Source organism: Falco rusticolus, chromosome 5 (assembly GCF_015220075.1).
Source record: "Falco rusticolus isolate bFalRus1 chromosome 5, bFalRus1.pri, whole genome shotgun sequence".
Lineage (NCBI taxonomy): Eukaryota > Metazoa > Chordata > Aves > Falconiformes > Falconidae > Falco > Falco rusticolus.
Genome location: NC_051191.1, coordinates 65,433,794 through 65,450,930, shown reverse-complemented (window position 1 = coordinate 65,450,930; position 17,137 = coordinate 65,433,794). Strand labels below are relative to the sequence as shown.

Below are 17,137 nucleotides of genomic sequence, written 5' to 3'. Positions count from 1 at the left end.
ACCATTTCTCACAACACAATGGCATAACACTCTTCTTTTTCTACTGGTCTAACATACAAAACTGTCTTGTTGTGGTGTGTTCATACACCAGCCAATGTACTGTAAAAGCCAGGGTAAGTTAAATATTATCCTTTAAGATAGGGATTCTCACTTTCCATAGAGTAGAGAACATACATACCCACACATGAATGTTAAAAACAGTATTAAATCAACATGAACACATTTTCAAATATGATTTCACAATTAAGAATAATGTGGAATAGCCGGTACTTCCAGACAAACAAGCTTTCTGCATACCTTATGGGCTTGACTATACTTGTAATGCACCCGAGTAAAGTAGGTAACATTGAGAAATTCTTCACCAGAAGAAAATATGTTAAAAATTACATCTTTTTTTGTCCCTATGTCAGTTAGAAAGAATGGGTTTTCCAACCTTACTCATTTAAAGTAGCTTACTCTTCAAGATTCTTGGTTACAAGGGACAATCTGTTTTCAAAGACATTGTTCATTATATCTATGGATGTTACTATGGCCTTTACAACTTGACTGCACAGACTTACTGTTCAAAATTACCAGAGTATTTGTATGTCTCATCTGCAGGTAACTGAAGAACTCACTGTACTTGATAAGCAGCATTTCAGCTTTGGTTTGGACTGAATGCATGCACTAGCTCCTGGGATCTCACTGGTGCTCCGTAACTTTTACGTTCTTCTTTATACTGCAGATACTCACACTTCTGGATTCAGACCTGTGTTTTGCCACACAAAAAAATCAATTTCCTAAAATGTGTGTGTGATGGCAATGTGGAAGGAGCTAAAGCAAAGATACTGTAAATCAGCTGTCAGTCTCACTAAGCCCAGGTTTTCCCTGGGGTAGTCAGTTGAGTGCAGTCAGTTCAGTTCTCCCCAAGCTCAATGTACTCCCATTTGAGCTGCCGCTCCTCATCCCGTCCTTATTCATCACATGTGAATTACCAATCTCTATTGCAACAGCTGGCAAGAAGCTGAAGGAACTACCTTAATAAGACCCAGACAGCCATAAGTCCCTGGTCTGAGAAGGATTACAACTTGTATCATTCTCTGGCAGGACAGGCAGGCAATGAAAAAAGCAAAGCAAATGAAAAGCAGGCCATATAACTGGCCCGTTCCCAAGCAGGCAAAACAAAATGGGTGCCATTTAGCACAATGGACTCCTTCCACCCCCTGAACATTGCCCAGAATAGCACCAGTGGTCCTGGAGATGGGTAGACTTTTGTGCTTCTTCCTGATTCCTTCTCTTCTTCAAGATTAAATACATTCACTCTAAACAAGTTACAGCCAATGCCCAGGGTGGAGTAAGTGCTGCCTGCTTAGGAGACTCTCTGATCTGAGGTGAAGGCATATTTGGAGGAGCTCAAAAAAAGGAGTTGCTTCTTTTCCTCTCTCCAACCCCAACCCCAACCCCCATCCCACCCTATGACAGTTGTATTTATAGCTGTCAGACTGAGCTCTTCCTTCCAATAACATATGCCATCCACCATACCTGCCCTCTACAGTCTCTAACTCAGAATGATTCAGCATCGGCTGATGTAAATGGAATGGATTTCCTTTAAAGGAAAAAATTATTTTTGGCTGCCCACTGTCACAAAGGAAATTCATGGCATGTAGGAAAACAACTGTGCCCAGTACTGTTGAGTCAAGACTATCTAACATGTTGCACTCATTATAGCCTAAGCATAATAACATTTTTAATGAGCAGAAAACAGGAAAAGTCTTATGTCCCTTTGGTGATAATGTGGAGGCATTATTATTATTAAAAGCCTTGTTTCCTTCTGATTTCTGACATGCTAAGAATGGAATCTGTAATATTAGTGATCTGATCCAGCACACATGTAGATGGCCTCAGCATCAGGAAGTTATTACCCAGTGATATATTTGTTCCTGATGCCAAAACCAAGCTCATTTCCAAGACTCCTGGGAGACCCATTCCAGAAGGCAAGGAATCCCAACCCTGCCTCTTGTGCCACATCCATCCAACCCTTTGTGTGCCATTTCCAGATGTCAGCTCTGGCCCAGGGAGGGAAGCTCAATATAGCAGCTTTGGTTAGCCTGAAATTCAGGAGAAAGTTGTCTCCAATCCAGCTCCTCATCACAGTATCACCAGGATCAAAAAAAGAAGTTAATCTCTTTCTGTGCTTTCTTTCTAAAAATGGGTAGAAGATATTTCTCTATTTCACCAAGGTACCTGCTCCAGAAAGGCAGGAAGCTACATGCTTTCTGTCAGATGGAGCATTTGAGCTTTCTGAGAACAGAGGCTTAGTCTGAGCTGACATGGTTTCAGGGAAGAGTTGCCTAATAGTTCCACAGTAGGCACATGTTTTGGGGGTTTTTTTGGGGGGGTTGAAATCTGAAATGGTATGTGATAAAGAGACTTGTAATGCATTGCAATAATCTCCAGTCTCTTACTGGCTTTCAGCAGAAGGATCTCCCTAAGTATTATACTGCCCAAATCTCAATTTATTATGTGTAGCCATTAAAAGAAACCAAACCCAGCATTTTGCAAAGGACAACTACTCTTCGTTTTCTGGTTGTGCTAGTAAAAAAAAGGGATGAAAACAAAGGGAACATTTTTTTTGAAAGCTCTTGTGGGATTGATTCAGGTGGGAGGGGGGCTCTGGAAGTCCCTAGTCCAACCTCCTACACAGAGCAGGGTCTTCTCTGAGCTTAGAGTGGGGGTTGCTTAGGGTTTAACCCATCTGGCTCTCGGAAACCTCCAAAGGTGAAGACAGCACAATCTCTCTGGGCAGTCTGTGCCAACCTCCTGCCTCCTATAAGTGACAAAACAGCCTATTCTTACATTCAGCCCAGTCCTCTCATTTCATCATGCCCCTGCTATCTCTCATCCTCCCATCTATGAAGAGCACAGCTCCACCTGGCCAATATCCCCCTTGTGAGCCCTGGGGGGTTGCTGTCAGGTCTGCCCATTCCCTGCTCCTTCAGCCTCTGCTCGCAGGGAGGTCTCCTGCCCTGATCAGCTCCTGGGCTCTGTGCTCAGCTTGCTTCAGCTTGTCCAAGTCTTCCCTGTGCCAGGGCCCTAAGCCCGGCCATGGACACGCTAGATGTGATCTAGCAAGTGCTGAGTAGGGAATGAAAAAACCCAGCAAACAAACCCCGTTTCGTTCAGGCCTCTCCAGCCTAGGAGGCTAGGATTTCCCAAGCACTAAGGCAGGGAACACCCAAATCATACAGGCCTCGCCCGCACCTGGATGCCTGGTTCCTCCTATCATTCCTTTTGATAGACTCCATTTTGAAACTACCCGCAGTGTAAAAACTCTCATTTAACGCCCCTCGGGAGCGGCGGGCTCGGCTGGCCGGCACCAGACGCCTCCCCGTGCAGCGGGAGGGAGGCCTTAAGAAGCGGGACCGCCGCCACCCTTGCGTGCTTCTGCCCCGCACCAAGCAGCAGGGAGCGGGCGGCAGCGCCCCCCGCCCCCAGCGGGTGGGTCCCGGCCCGGGGCCTGGTGGAGCCGGGGCCGCCCATGGGCGCGGGCGGGCGGCGCTGGGCGCACCCCTCCCCGCGGTGAGGGCGGGCCGGCACCCGGAAGAGGAGCTGCCGCCGCCCGCCTGACTTCCCCAGCTGGTGGGCAGGGAGGGAAGCAGCGAGGCTGGCGCCATGCTGCAGTTCTTGGTAAGGCTCCGCGGGGCGGCGGCGATGCCGCCATTTGGCGGCGGAGCGAGGCGGGCGGGGCGGCGGTGGGTGCGCGCCTCGGCGGCGGCAGGAAAAGCCGCTGTGTGCCGTCACCGCCCGCACCCGCGCTCCCGGGGGGGCCGGAGAGTGGCGGCCAACCCCTGCCGCGCTGCCCTGCCTGGAGGGCTGGCGGCGGCCTCCCCCTTCAGCCGCCTTGGGTGCTCCTGCCCCGGGGCGTCACTCGCCCCCCTGGCCGTGAGCCCGTCTCAGCGGGGCGACTGCGCCCGGTTCTGGCTCCCCGGCAGCGCGGCATCCCTTTGCGGGCGGCTGCGGCCCCGCTCCGGCTCCTTCAGTCCCGCCCGGACCCCTTGAGTCGCCCCGCCGCGCCTTTGGGCACCCGCTCGCTTTGTCCCTGCTCCCCGCCGAACGATGCCTTAAAACGACGCGTAAAACCTTAAAACTGCTCCGAAAATGAAGTTCCTGCCTGCTTTTTTCTCCCAGGTGTGCCCCTAGTTTGCCTTGGAGACTCAGCAGGTTTTGCTTGGTCACGGTTGTGCCCTCCCTGCCGCTGGAGTTCCTTTGTGTTGCCGTACGTGCCTCCCCGTTACGGGAGAGCGGGGCTCGGGCCGTGCCGCTGTGTGCACCCTTAAATCATTTATCGCTTCAGATGCGGGCTTTTTATATATAGAAGTCAAGGCAGGGGTCACGTTTCATCACTGCCTTTCATTAAATCCCCTTAAGAACAACAGAATTAGACTGAATATTTTTGTACGTTTCTAACAGTCCTTTCTATATGTTCCCCTAAACTCTTCTGGGGGCCTGACGTTGGATGCTTGGCTACTCTTCATTAAATACTTGATCAATGCTGGTATTTTTACTGCCCAGTGTGGAAATAAATTACCTGACCAAAAAGATGGTGTTTCCTGCTATAGCAAAGCATGGAAACAGCCTCCTGGTTTTCGTTCTAGTGACGTGAGGGATACTTCAGGCTTTTGGTTGTGTTCAGGTATGTCCCAGTAAGTACTTTTGTTGGGGGAACTGTAATTCAGCTGGCTAATAAATTTCACTTGTTGATACAGAGCAAGAAGAGATGGCCTGTTGTAAGTTGGGAGAGTCTCTGTGGTTTTATGAAATTAATAAATGAGGCCTATTTCTTATCTCAACTTTGGAGCAACAAGTATGAAAGCCTCCGTAATTTCTGTAGCTGTTTACAGTCTCTGTCCGCTCTGGTGAAAACAGTGAGGGTATATACGCTTAGCCACTCTCGAAGTTTCTGTGTTTATCAACTCCACTGCTTGCTACTAATCTTTTGTTGCTAGATATTAATTATGACTTCTTGATTAGCACCTGAAGGTTAGAAAAAAGATACACTAATTCTGTGTTTCTTCCTTCTTTGGGTGTAGACTCTTGCTGCCCCTTGTTAGGGCTGTAGCAAGGAGATAAAGGGATAATCTCACAAACCTTGTATTTTTGCTGTCCCAAGTATTAAATAAACATTTTTTTAAAGTGTGACTTGAAATGCTGGGTAGAAACTGGAAGACCCCAAACTCTCATTCGCCCTGTTGTCTTTAGTCAACATGCACGTTTTAATTGGCTATATTCTTTACTTTCCACATGATTGAAGTCTAAATAGTGAATTTTTTCACACTGCTTGAGTGTACATAACTGGGTAGACTGCTCTTGAATGCAGTGCTAGACTTTTCAGTAAAGGGGTACCTTTAAAGGGAGTACTGATCTCACTGCTCTGTACCAAATAAGGTTTATCACACAGCAGAATATGATAGTTGTCCCATCTTCAGAAAAAAGTTGTCTCATCCTACCTTTTGTAGGGTGAAAGCCTAGGAGACGGCTAATAAACAAGGACCTTGTTTGTGTTTTCAAGTGAGTTCTCAGACGCTGCTAAAGATAGAGGAAATTCTCTTGCTGGAATGATGCTCTGCATTAAGAGGAAGCACAAGTCTGGTTTACATCAGTGTAATATTTTTAATATCTCCCAGAGTACTACTTTAACTGATAATTGAAACTACAAGAGCAAATGATAACCAGTGTAGTGTACACAAAAAGAACTCTACTTTTTCTTTAAATTGTTTAAGCTCCTAGAAAAAGTAATGGTAAGCAAAGTATAAGACTAAAAATCTGTTTAAGAATATACTGAAGTAATTTGCAGTTATGGTTCATTTGACAGTTTTCAACCAATTTTAGTTTTCTAAAGCTTTTAACTGGTGATGCTTATGGAGTCTGAATCACTGAAAATATGAGCCATACCGTATATCCTGCTTTTGGCATGGAAAAGATGTCTAGTCAGTATGTGATGGCAAAGTTATTATTGTAAACAGTGGTTTTATTTTTCTTAAAATATTCTTATTTTGACAGCAGTGACCATAAGCTATAATAATTTTCTTAAATTATTAAACTGACCTCATCTGTCAGAGTGATTTGTCTACTGACTATGAATGAAGGCACAATATTAGTAGCGTCCTCCCAAAATAGTCAAATGAGCTTTCATAGTACAGGATGTACTTCTTATGAAATACAAATATCAAAATAAAATTTAGGGTCTTGGGGAATTGGTGAATGAAAATCTCATCCCCTGTCTGAAAAGAGGAATTTCTTTCACCCCAAAAGTGTTGTTACACTTGAAGATTTTCCTCAGCTGGCAAGCAAGGTCTAGGCCAGGAACTGTGCTTCTGTTTTAATCTTGCTCTCCTTCCAGCATGCATTTTCACAGACACTCTTCAGCAGCTACTAGTTTGCAAAATTGTCAAGAGAGGTTGTGCCCTGCTTCCAACCAACAGTGTTTTCCTGCCTTACGATCAGAGTGGATTTGGCTGAAAACTAATCTTTTGGGGTCAGAAGGGTCTGGAGGTGAACAGCTGTTAATTGTTGCAGAAGAGAACTTTCATCAGTTTAAGCTGATGGAGAAGCTCTATTTTTAAGCATTTTAAGGTGAGACTGGGATCTTTTTGCAGTCAAAGCCTGACTTTCAAGAGTTCTGACTTTCAAGCTTGTGAACTTTTTTTTTTTTTTACTGTATATTATTGTGTTATGTCTTTGTATATGTGTGTCCCTTCCCAGCACGGAGTGTTATTCTAGTGGGGTGTTTCTTGAGGCTTTACAGGCATGGACCAAGAGATATGTGTTATGTAGGTTTGTGCTGCTATCTCACCCATTTTTATCAGAGTTGCTGCCTTTGTGGGTATGCAGAGAACTTTACAAAAGTGATCCAAATAGTCTTGGATATGTGTATTGACAACACAACTGTGCTGTATTTTGGAAATGATGACAAGGATTTCCTAGTGAGGAAGATGGTTAAAATGCACCTCTCTGGAGGAAAGGTGAGAAATTAAGTAGAAGTGGAATTGAAAATCATTAGTCTACATGACTTGCAATATTATTTTTTTAAAATTTTATGTTAACATCCTTCCATCAAAAGCACATTCGTTAACTATTCTTCTCTCCCTTTTTAGCTTGGTTTTACTCTTGGCAATGTGGTTGGGATGTATCTGGCTCAGAACTATGATGTGAGTATCCTTGTATTCTCAGAGTTAAACCTATTCTGAACTGAAGATATAAGGCTGTTTTCTCTCAGTTGGAACTGAATCAGTTTTTATTTTGATGGTTTATTTAAACACAGTGCAGATCTGACTTGAGTTACAGGTGAACTTGAGTGTAAATGGAACCAAACATGTACCTCTGACATCTTCCCTGTGAAGGAGTAATGCTTATAGCCTTTACTGGTGTTAGGGCCCTAGAGCACAGGTATGGTAAATAGGTATCTACACAGGTAGAGACAGGAGAAACAGAAAAGGTTTAGCACCTGTTTATGGGTTATATCAGCACTAAAATACTGGTTTCCTGACTGATGGACTGTCTGCTTACAGTGTTCTCCACTCACTACACCTGTTTGTTACTTAAAAATCCTTCAGAGCATCTGAAATTTCTGTCTCCTGTACCAATAATGAAAGTAAGTTTTGCCAGCTTTTGTGGAAAATTCAGCATGTGCTCCTACTTCAAACAGCGTGTTGAGCTACAGTCTCTTTCCTCTTTTTCTCACAGTGAGAAGAGAGTGAACTTCCTTTCCTGAGTTCCCACTGTGAACAGAGGTTTTTCACTGTGGGAGTTAGAGCAGATTTAGAGCTGAGTCTTCAATACAAGCTTTTAATTTCAGTGGTCAGCAGAATCCCTTTTAAGAGCAGTGCCACTTAGCTTTTTACAGGCTAGAGGAGTTAATAAAATTTAACATTAAGTTTTTTCCTTTCTTATGCAAACTGTATTAGACTAGTTTAAAAAAGCAAAGCTGTTGAGGCTCAAATCTCTGAAGACGTGTTTTGCTTTCCTCTCATCTTCAGTATTGAAGTCATGTCGCTTTCAGAATTCTTATTTTTAGCTTCTTGGTCATGCACAAACTGTTGTGATGCTTCATGTCAGCACTCCTGTAGGAGTACTAATAAAAATCTGGTGTTTCTTTCCAATATATGTTTTAACAGTATTATGAAAATGTAACCATAAGAATATATTTGGGTGTATCAATATGGATTGTAAGCATGGTATAGTGGGTTTTTTTGGCAGCACTAATAAAGTGTTGCCACAAGAGGGGGACATGCTTTTGATTTGCAGGAAGTGGTTCCCTGGGAAGGTAACACTGACTTGCAGGATGAACGTGGTCATTTTATTGCTGGTATTGAAGATGATTTGTTTTAAATGACATCTAAGATAAACATGTCATAATGAGGTCCTAATTCTGCAGCTGTACACACATGTGCTTAGTTATAAACACATGGAGGGTTCTCTTGACAGCAGTGGAATTCTCTTGGTTTAGCTTAAATGTCAGGCATGTTGCAGGCTGGGCTCTTAATTTTGTTTGCACAAACAGAGCTTAACTTTGAAAGGGAAGGTAAGAGAAAAACTTAGGATGCTACCTGTACTATTAGCCCAAACCATCCAGTCTGTTGGGATTCACTTCTGCTCTGTGGTCAGGTTACATACGAAGTAAAACCCCATGATTTTTTTTTCACAATTATACCAAGGGGAACTTTGCTTTCTTTTCATTTTAATCAGTTAGCTTGTGAAATCCAGTGTTGTCAATTCCCCGTTTTAGCTAGAGTAATGAGATAATCTATTCCTTGCTCCTTAAAGTTGCTGCTATTTTTTAAAAAGTTGTCAAAATTTACTGTTGGATTATTTTTTTAAAATGCTTTTATTTGCATGGGAGAGCTGAAGTTTTGAAATTCACGAGCAGTAAATTGAATTTTCATTCAAGTGTGAAACTGCAAAAGGTCACCAATTTGCAATGTAGTAGAATTCCCAAGTGGGGAAGTTTGGTTCCCAAAGGTGGACCAGGAGAAGTATTTCTTCATAAATTTCTTGAGAACATATTTGCTGCTCTTGAACCTATTTTTTCTCTTAGTTTGTGATGAGTATAGTACAATCTAATTTTCCCTCAAAAAGTCATTATTAAAGTTTGTGCATCAGTGTTTAAATTGGCTTATTCTTGGCAGTCTGTCATCTTTCAGTGGGGAAGCCAGACTGGTCTTAATAAACTTCCTGTAAAGTGACATTTTTTTTTCCTCCTGTTCCTACTGGTTGACTTTTAGTCTTAACAATCTAAAATATCTCCTGAAGCCTCATGTGAAGTGTTTTTGTCAGCTGTTTGCTTGATATTGCTTTGTTTTTAACCTCTGTGCAAGGTAACATCCTGGAAGCAAGTATCTTCTAGAAACCAGTTTAAACTTCATAGAATTTCTTGCTGTGTTTATAGTATTGTCTTTCCTGCTGAAGCTCATGTAGCTGAGGAGATTTTGTTAATTTCTGTGGTTTTTTTGGTTTTTTTTGTTGTTTTGTCTTTAAAGATTCCTAACATTGCAAAGAAGCTTGAAGATTTCAAGAAGGATGTGGAAGCTAAGAAGAAACCTCCCAGCGACAAGTCCTAAGAGAGCAGTGTTACCCAGGTCATCTCTGTGTGTGCATCAAGAATGCAATTTACCTTTCAGGCAACAAAGATCAAGTAGAGGGTTGGCATGGGAGGTTCCACCACTTTTAGTCTCCTAGAACTGGAAAGTCCTTCTTTGGAAAGAGCAGCCGTGAACTTTTCCTGGGACTGATTTTCAAGGGTTTCAGAATTTGGATTTGCAGCTGATATGCGACTGGATAAGATCATTTGTAATTTTTGTTATTGCTTTTCCTAATATTTTGTAACCCATTTTTACCTGACCAAACTGGAGTCCTCTTAGTCCTGTTACTATGTATACCTCACACTTCGTAAAACCCTAGGTCTTAGAACATCGCAGAAGAAATTAAATGCATAGAAAAGTAACTTTCAGGGTTTCTTGTCATTTGTTGTGAGCAGTGATACTTCACTGTCCTCAAGATCTGCGTTCCATTATTGGAGATGGGGAAAGCTCATTTGTCAAACTATAAACCTGGGGGGAAGTGGGGAGCTCCTGCCTTTTCCATTATGTTAAATCATCACTTCCAGCAGTGTAGACTTTGCACAAACATGGCTGATTTTAAAAAGCGTAAAAGGCCATCAACTTTAACCTATGTTTTAAATTTATGGTTTCTTCTATTATTGTCTCTTCATCTTTCCCTTCTGCTTGGTTGCTTGAGGGTGTCTCTGGAGCATTGGGGAGGATGGGGGAGAGAAGAGTTATCTTCCGCATGTGGTAATTGGGGCACATGGAGGTCAGCAGTTAAATTGTGAATCCAAACCATTCACTTTATTTACTTACTTAATGACCCAATATGTGTAATTGTTCTAAGTATGCTTTTTTATTGCTACTTGTTGTGGAACAAGGACTAGAGCTCAGTATTTCTATCAAGTAAGTCTGGTATTGTCATTACTTCCTCATTCCTGTGCGTGGTCTTCAGCCCACTGCCGTTGCAATTTGTTTCAGTTGTCTACCATGTATTTTCTTAGAATTAGAACCATTGATCTGCTGGTCTCCCTTGTTGTCTGGTATGCTCTTCACCCATTGCTGCCACTGTGCCACTGAAAACCCTGGTGTGTGAGAAAATACATATATTGTAGCGGTGTCCTAATTTCTTTGAATGAAAACCAGTCTGCATTTGGAAACCATAGTTGTGCAGAAATTCTTTTGTAAATTCTGAAGAAAATATTGCCATAATTTGAATAGATGTAAGTTTTATTAATTCAACAGTCTATCAAATAAAATTTAATATTTTTTTTCTGTAAAATAGATGAGATCTATCAACTCTGTAAGGTGGCTTAAATCACTGAGTCCTCTTGACAGTCTGTCCTGACAGACAGGCCGTGAAGGACAGAGAAAAGCACCAGAAAGATACTCTCCTTGCTTTTATTAACAATGCCTGGTGATGGACTGCTATGAACAAGCAGGAGGAACAAGCACAGAGAATGACCTTCTCTACTCTTTCAGGCTCTTGATTAAAGCACACCTAGAGTGCTTCTCCGGTAGTGTTTTAGTTAGGGTAAGGATGGTGCCTTCAAAGTGAATTGCCCTTTTACCATGTTTTCATTGTCATTATAGGAAAACTGTAGAGCACATGGACTGGATTCCTTTCAGAAGAGACTAAATCAGAAGATGTGCTTTGATCTCTAATGGATGTTTAGTCCATGAGACTGGCCTAGAGGTATTTGGAGGGAAGATACCACAAGCTTTTGGCAGTAACTGTTTTGCTCCGTAGACACGGTGGACTGTGCTCTCTGAGATAAACATAACATGAAAGCTCTCAAGTACAGGGATCCCCATGTACCCATTGTAATTTTCACCCTCCACCCCAAAGCTTTTAATTTGGATACATCGAGGTGGATTCCAGGCTTAGGAGTTTTCACTGAATTGGCAAAGACAGATTTTCAGAGTATCTTACACCAAACTTTTGCTTCCTTTACTAAAGTTTGGTGGTGGCAGAGTTGTTCTACAATGCGGTTCTGCAACTGAGGAAAGTATATCTCATCTAAAGATTCTCCTTTTTAAGGAATGTATGTATATATACCTGTATGAGAAATACTTCACCTGTAATTTCCCATCCTTCCTTTTACCATCTGCCCTGAAATGTGTAGCTAAACATAAAAACTTTCAGTCTTTACTGATGAATATTTGACAAGTTTAAAAACCACAATCTTACTAGCTATGCTACCAACTCTCCCTGTAGTGAACACTCAAAAAACTTGAACAGGGAGAAATTATTTGTGCTACCTAACATTAGCTACCAGAAGCACAGTGGTAGCAGTATGTGTAGAAGATGCTAAGAGTGCGCTTGGTGAAGGGAGTTCCCAAAGTACAGCTGTTGTACTGAAGCAGTAGTGTACGCTCTGGTCTTTGAAAGGCGTTGCCATTGGCTTTCCTAGACTTCAGACCAGATTGAAGGAACTGTCTTACACACCCACAAACTTTTCCATAGAGTGAGACAGCTCTGTACAGCTGTTCTAATGCTTTCATGAATGTGGTGAACTTGGCTTCCTGCTCTGCCCCCACCCCCCCCATCCCCATTTCTTTCTTTCCTATTTTTGAGCAGAGTTCAATGCTGGCTCTAACCCATCCATATTTCTTTGCCTGTCATATAAAATTATGGTAATGTTCAAAATTGGATTATTTCTTTCCTCAAACATGCTTTATGTTCTTCCCTTTATACAGAGACAAGAAAGGAAGTAATATTTGCAATCTCTATTTGTTGCCAAACAGGCCTGTGTTACTCAAAGTGTTATTTGGAGCTGAAACTTTCAGCTGAGCATTCCAAGCAGATGTTAGGATTTTATTTTTTTTCCCTGACAGATTATGAAGTGAACCAGCTACAGCCAGCTGTAGTGCTGTAGAAACAGTATATGCTCATTAATATTAAAGATAGGACAAACGTTTCACAGTTTGTAACACTTCCCATTTTAGCTCAAGCTGTCTTTTTTGCCCCACATTGTAAGCTGGAGAGCTGTATAACATTGTAACAGAGTTCTTGTGGACTTTACAACTACTGTATGACACATTTTACCTAAGTGATTCAGCCTGAGGCTATCCTAGAGGATACTAGAGGTTAACCTTGTATTTCAGAGGGCAGAAAGTACACAGAGATCTGCTTGGTGCAGATGTTACGTCTGAAGGCTCAGAGGGCTTTGGTTGCAGTGGTGTCATAGCAGGTCACAAAGGATGCATGCACCTTCAAGATATCCAGGAGCAAGTTTCCCGCTTACAGTGGGTACTGTGAATTCCTGCATGTTCAAAATGCCTGTGTGGATAGCTGGAATTTCCACCTAAAATATGCCATCTTCCTTCCTTTACTAAAAGCGGTTGTATTCACTTTCATGTATTGATTCTTTTGAGACATGTCCTAGGAGCTGAAGGTTCAACGCAGAAGGGAGGTAAAGGAATATATGAGCTACTAATCAAATATTTGCTGTGGCTTGAGACTTACTATCTTGTGATGGGAAATGCTGCCCTAAGGCTCCTGTAGACTATCTTCCATTGAATACAGTAAAGGATTAATACTGAAAATCACAAAACGCCAGATAGCAAAGCTAATCATTAGCCTACTGGGCACCAGAGCTCAAATAAAGACAGTGGATTTACCTCACAGAACTAACATGAATGTGCAGTGGTGCCATTTTATGTCACAGAACTACAACCCCTTGTCTCATGGTGCGTGATGCACCCTTTGGTCTTCGTGGCCCTTGGACAGGACTTGTTCTAGTATGCCCATGTGCCTCTTGTACTGGGGAGCCCAAAACTGGACATAGCAGTCCAGATGTATTTCAGCAGGGGTAGGAGGGGAAGCATCACCTCCTCCCTCAGCCTGTGGAGGATGTTGTGCTTAATGTAGCTCAGGGTACTGTTGGATTGCTTTGCCTCAAGAGCACATTGCTGTCTCATGTTCAACTCATCTACCAGGACACCCAGGTGCTTTTCTACCAAGTTGCATTCCAACTAGTGGGCTCCAGCTTGTACTGGTGTGTGGGATTATTCCTCCTCAAATACAGGACTTTGCATTTATTTCCCTTTGTTGAACAAATTGCATAAATTGCCCCCAGAATAGATATTCATGCCAAAGTCAATTCTGGCTTTAGTCTTTAATACATCTGGAAAATACCTACATACCCCATTTCTGTAAATCGCCAACTCAAACCATAACTACTCTAGTAACTTTACTATCTTGTAAGCCCAGACACTGGAGTGGAACATACTGTTGGGTTTCTGTGTGAAAACAGGGGTTCTGCAATCTTTCATCACACCAATTAGAGCCCTTCTCTGACAACTGTACCTTCAGGTTTAAAGATGCAACCCAAGTAGTACGATACTAATGAATGTATAAAAAAAAAAAACAACAACAAAAAAACAAGGGCCTGTTTTAAATTCTATTATTCACATTTTCTGCAAACCAGAGAGAACTGAACAACCCATGTACAAGTATAAAGTACAGCTATCGTGCTCTGCTGCTTTTTCCTGAGAAACAAAATATTAGCCTATCAGTTAAAGAATGAAAAATTGCTCAATATATATCACCTCAGTTTACTTCAGTTAAATTGTTCAGGTTTTATATCACTGTGAAAAGAATATATATGTAGCCTTAATAGGATTCTAGTAAAATGTAATATGAAACTGTAACATAGAATAGTACACTGCTTACTAGTTAATGTGATTATACTTTTTGGATAGGAATCTTAAATTCTGGGCTGAAAGCAGAACTTTTATTTTTAGGACTTGATGTATGTGCTGAATATTGAAAGCATCTGGAAATCACTTAATTTGAAATCAGGCTTATCTTCTCTCTGGTGAAAATACTTCAGCTTTGGTTATTGGTAGAGACAAATGTGAAGCTGAGTGACAGTATGCTATAAATTACCAGTGAAAATATCCCACTTGTTTGTTCACTTGCCATTTATTTTATTTTTTTAAAAAAAACAGAGCAGCAGTCAGCACCCATTGCTGTCATGCTATGAGCTGCGCAGCTTCCAAGCCCCAAGCTTGTTACTCACCTGCTGCTATTTTCCTTTGCTATATTCAGATTCTGCCACAAAATACTTTCTTGGGTACGTTCTTATGTCTTCAGTGAAATAAAGGGAATTCTACATGTATGTCTAAGGGTAGAATCTGGCTGTGGTGCATGCACTGGCTTATCTAATATGGAAAAAAGGCTGGTACAGTGCACTGCCTTCCTGCAAATGCCTGGTGGGACAGGGCAGTGACAAGTGCCAGCAGCTGTGGACATGGAAGTGTGCTGAGAGCACTGAAACAGGAGGAGAGGCTGCTGGGGAAACTCCTTGCCCGGGTCCACTCCAAATTTCTCTGCACCAATCTCATGAGACACAAACTATGCCAGAGACTCATGGAAATGTTTCTGAAGGAATACTGCTTGAGGTGCACAAGACAGCACTGAGCAATTTCCATTTAGCTAATGCTGTTGGTGTTATTACCAAGGAGTGTCGGTGGCCACTGTGTTTGATTTGTGAGTAATCCTAGATCTCCCTAAAGCTGATTAGTGTGCCAGCAGCTTGTCTCTTGCAAATGAGAATATCCTGTGTTCATATCCCCTGGGAGAGCTGTGGGATAGCAGAGGCCTGATGGGAGCTGAGCTGAGCAAGAAATAAGTATGGGGAGGGTGGGGAGTGATTTGTCCCTGAGCAGCTAGGCAATTTGAAGGTGATGGTGTATGAAGTGTGAAGTGAAAAGCATTAGATGAGTGCAGAGTAAAAGGCACAGAGCAGCTGAAGCCTTGGGAAGAGACCAAGCCAGAGAGTTTCTTGGCAGGGGGAGATGGCTGAAAGGAGTTTGGGGGACTGTGAACAAAATGCCCAAGGAGGGGAGCCGGAGTGGTGTGGAGGATCTGGATCCCAGCGGCAGGCATGAGTTTTATATGCTGGGGTGCAGCAGAGCAGCAGGCTCAGGATAGGGGCAACACAGGGACTGGGTAGTTGAGAAGCGTTGAGAAAGTGAGGCTGAGGTCTTGTTTTGTGGATTAGGAGGGCATGGGAATGCACTGAGATGTTAATTCACAGGAATGCTTTTTCAAAACCAGGTTTACAGGAACTACTATGAATAGCAATGGTTTTGCTAAGGGATGCTGCCTCCTGCTTTTTGTACAAGGGCTAAATCATGATTTTGTGATTTGTTTTATTTTTTCCCCCTACCATTTCATTCCTCTTCTGCCAACCTATGTTTTTACTCTGTCTGTTTATTTCCAAGACAAGTCTTTGGGATCCCTCTGTTTTGGCAGAAGCAGTAACGAACGCCTCTTGCTCAACACTGCTTCCCTAAGAACTTTCGGTGAGTTGTGAGGTGAAATATATCCTATTTATATTCTCATAGAGCACCACAATATGCAGTAGTGAATAATTTATTTTATTGACATTTTATTTTTGTAGAATAGATATTCCCACTAATATCTAGAGACTAGATTATAAATGTAAAGCATAAAAAATCATTAAAGTGTATATATAAAGAGCATGATTACATGAGATTCGATCATCCTAACAAACAACTTAAATGCATTGACATTAAAGAAATTATTAAAACCAGGACATAATACAAGAGAAGGTTTACTGAGTATCACAGGGATCCAGTCAGAAAAGCAGGGCATTCACTTTGCAGACTATAAAGACATTGGCCTTTTGGTTTAGTAGTTATCCACTCTACGTCACAGTTTCCAACATTTGAAGTTCCTGTTCCCTGGGCTGCTAGAGAGCAGGTGGGTGTGATGTTCAAGTGAATGCACACGATGAGGAGATAGACCAGCACCACTCCACTTCAGCCCTCTCCCTTCTTACTCATGGAGCAGCACTGAGTGCCATCTTGGATGAGATTGTACTTTCTCTGTCAGGGAAATCATAACTGCATAACTAACTAAACAGCAGCCAAAGAGAGACCAATGGGCCTGTTGGCCTGGTAAGGTTTTGCTGGTCAGTGTCCCCGCTGCAGTACAATGACAAGGAAAGAAGGTATTGAACAAAACTTTCTATCTGTTTCTGAAGCTCTTTCTTCCAAAGCAGAGACTGCAAGTACTGCAACACTGGAAACTTTATAGTAGTGCTGTGGAAAAAAAAAATTCTCCTTCTGAGAAGACTTCTTCCTATCTGTTTGTTGGTCTCTGTTATCCCTTTGAAATGCTGTAGTTGGTAGTTGTGTTTCTGTCCAGGCCATGTGGTTAGACAGGAAAGTGTTTTTTTCCAACACAGTGATGAGTCACCTCACAAGAATAATAATTTGCCTTTAAAAGAAGTAGGTTTATAAAACTCTGGGTTTGTGAATAAGACTCACCCTTTATTCACTGTAGGAGTCAATGGTAGGACTGAATACTTGGCTACTGAGTACACCAGTGTGTATATACTTGTCTTCTGCCATTGGCGTCCTATATCCCCTGTTTTACAAGTCCTACATAGTTGTTCTAGGGCATGAAAAAAACATAGGCAGAGAATTTGGAGGAGAGTGTTATTTCAGTTATGGTATCCCAGGGAAAAAATAGAGCAAGACTAATCTCTCCTTTTAACTCTTCTTGATTTTCAGAATGGAAA

General features: G+C 42.2%; 1 protein-coding gene across 2 annotated transcripts; it reads left to right on the top strand.

Annotated features, from left to right (window-relative positions):
* The first annotated feature begins 3,533 nt into the window (after positions 1–3,533).
* On the top strand, positions 3,534–9,979 carry STMP1 (short transmembrane mitochondrial protein 1). Of its 2 annotated transcripts, none has more exons than XM_037388752.1 (3): positions 3,534–3,666; positions 7,134–7,187; positions 9,516–9,979. In XM_037388752.1, the coding sequence occupies exons 1-3, from the start codon at positions 3,652–3,654 to the stop codon at positions 9,594–9,596; spliced, it is 150 nt and encodes a 49-aa protein (XP_037244649.1). In that variant the 5' UTR covers positions 3,534–3,651; the 3' UTR covers positions 9,597–9,979. The 2 variants fall into 2 exon arrangements, with proteins under 2 accessions (XP_037244649.1, XP_037244648.1); XM_037388751.1 differs by lacking the exon at positions 3,534–3,666 and adding an exon at positions 6,644–7,001.
* The last annotated feature ends 7,158 nt before the right edge of the window (positions 9,980–17,137 follow it).

Bases quoted from the DNA above. Each gene is read 5' to 3' on its own strand.
- STMP1 (XM_037388751.1), top strand. From the start codon at position 6,801: ATGTGTTATGTAGGTTTGTGCTGCTATCTCACCCATTTTTATCAGAGT. The intron at 7,002-7,133 runs GTGAGAAATTAA...CTCCCTTTTTAG, and splicing joins TGCACCTCTCTGGAGGAAAG to CTTGGTTTTACTCTTGGCAA. The intron at 7,188-9,515 runs GTGAGTATCCTT...TTGTCTTTAAAG, and splicing joins ATCTGGCTCAGAACTATGAT to ATTCCTAACATTGCAAAGAA.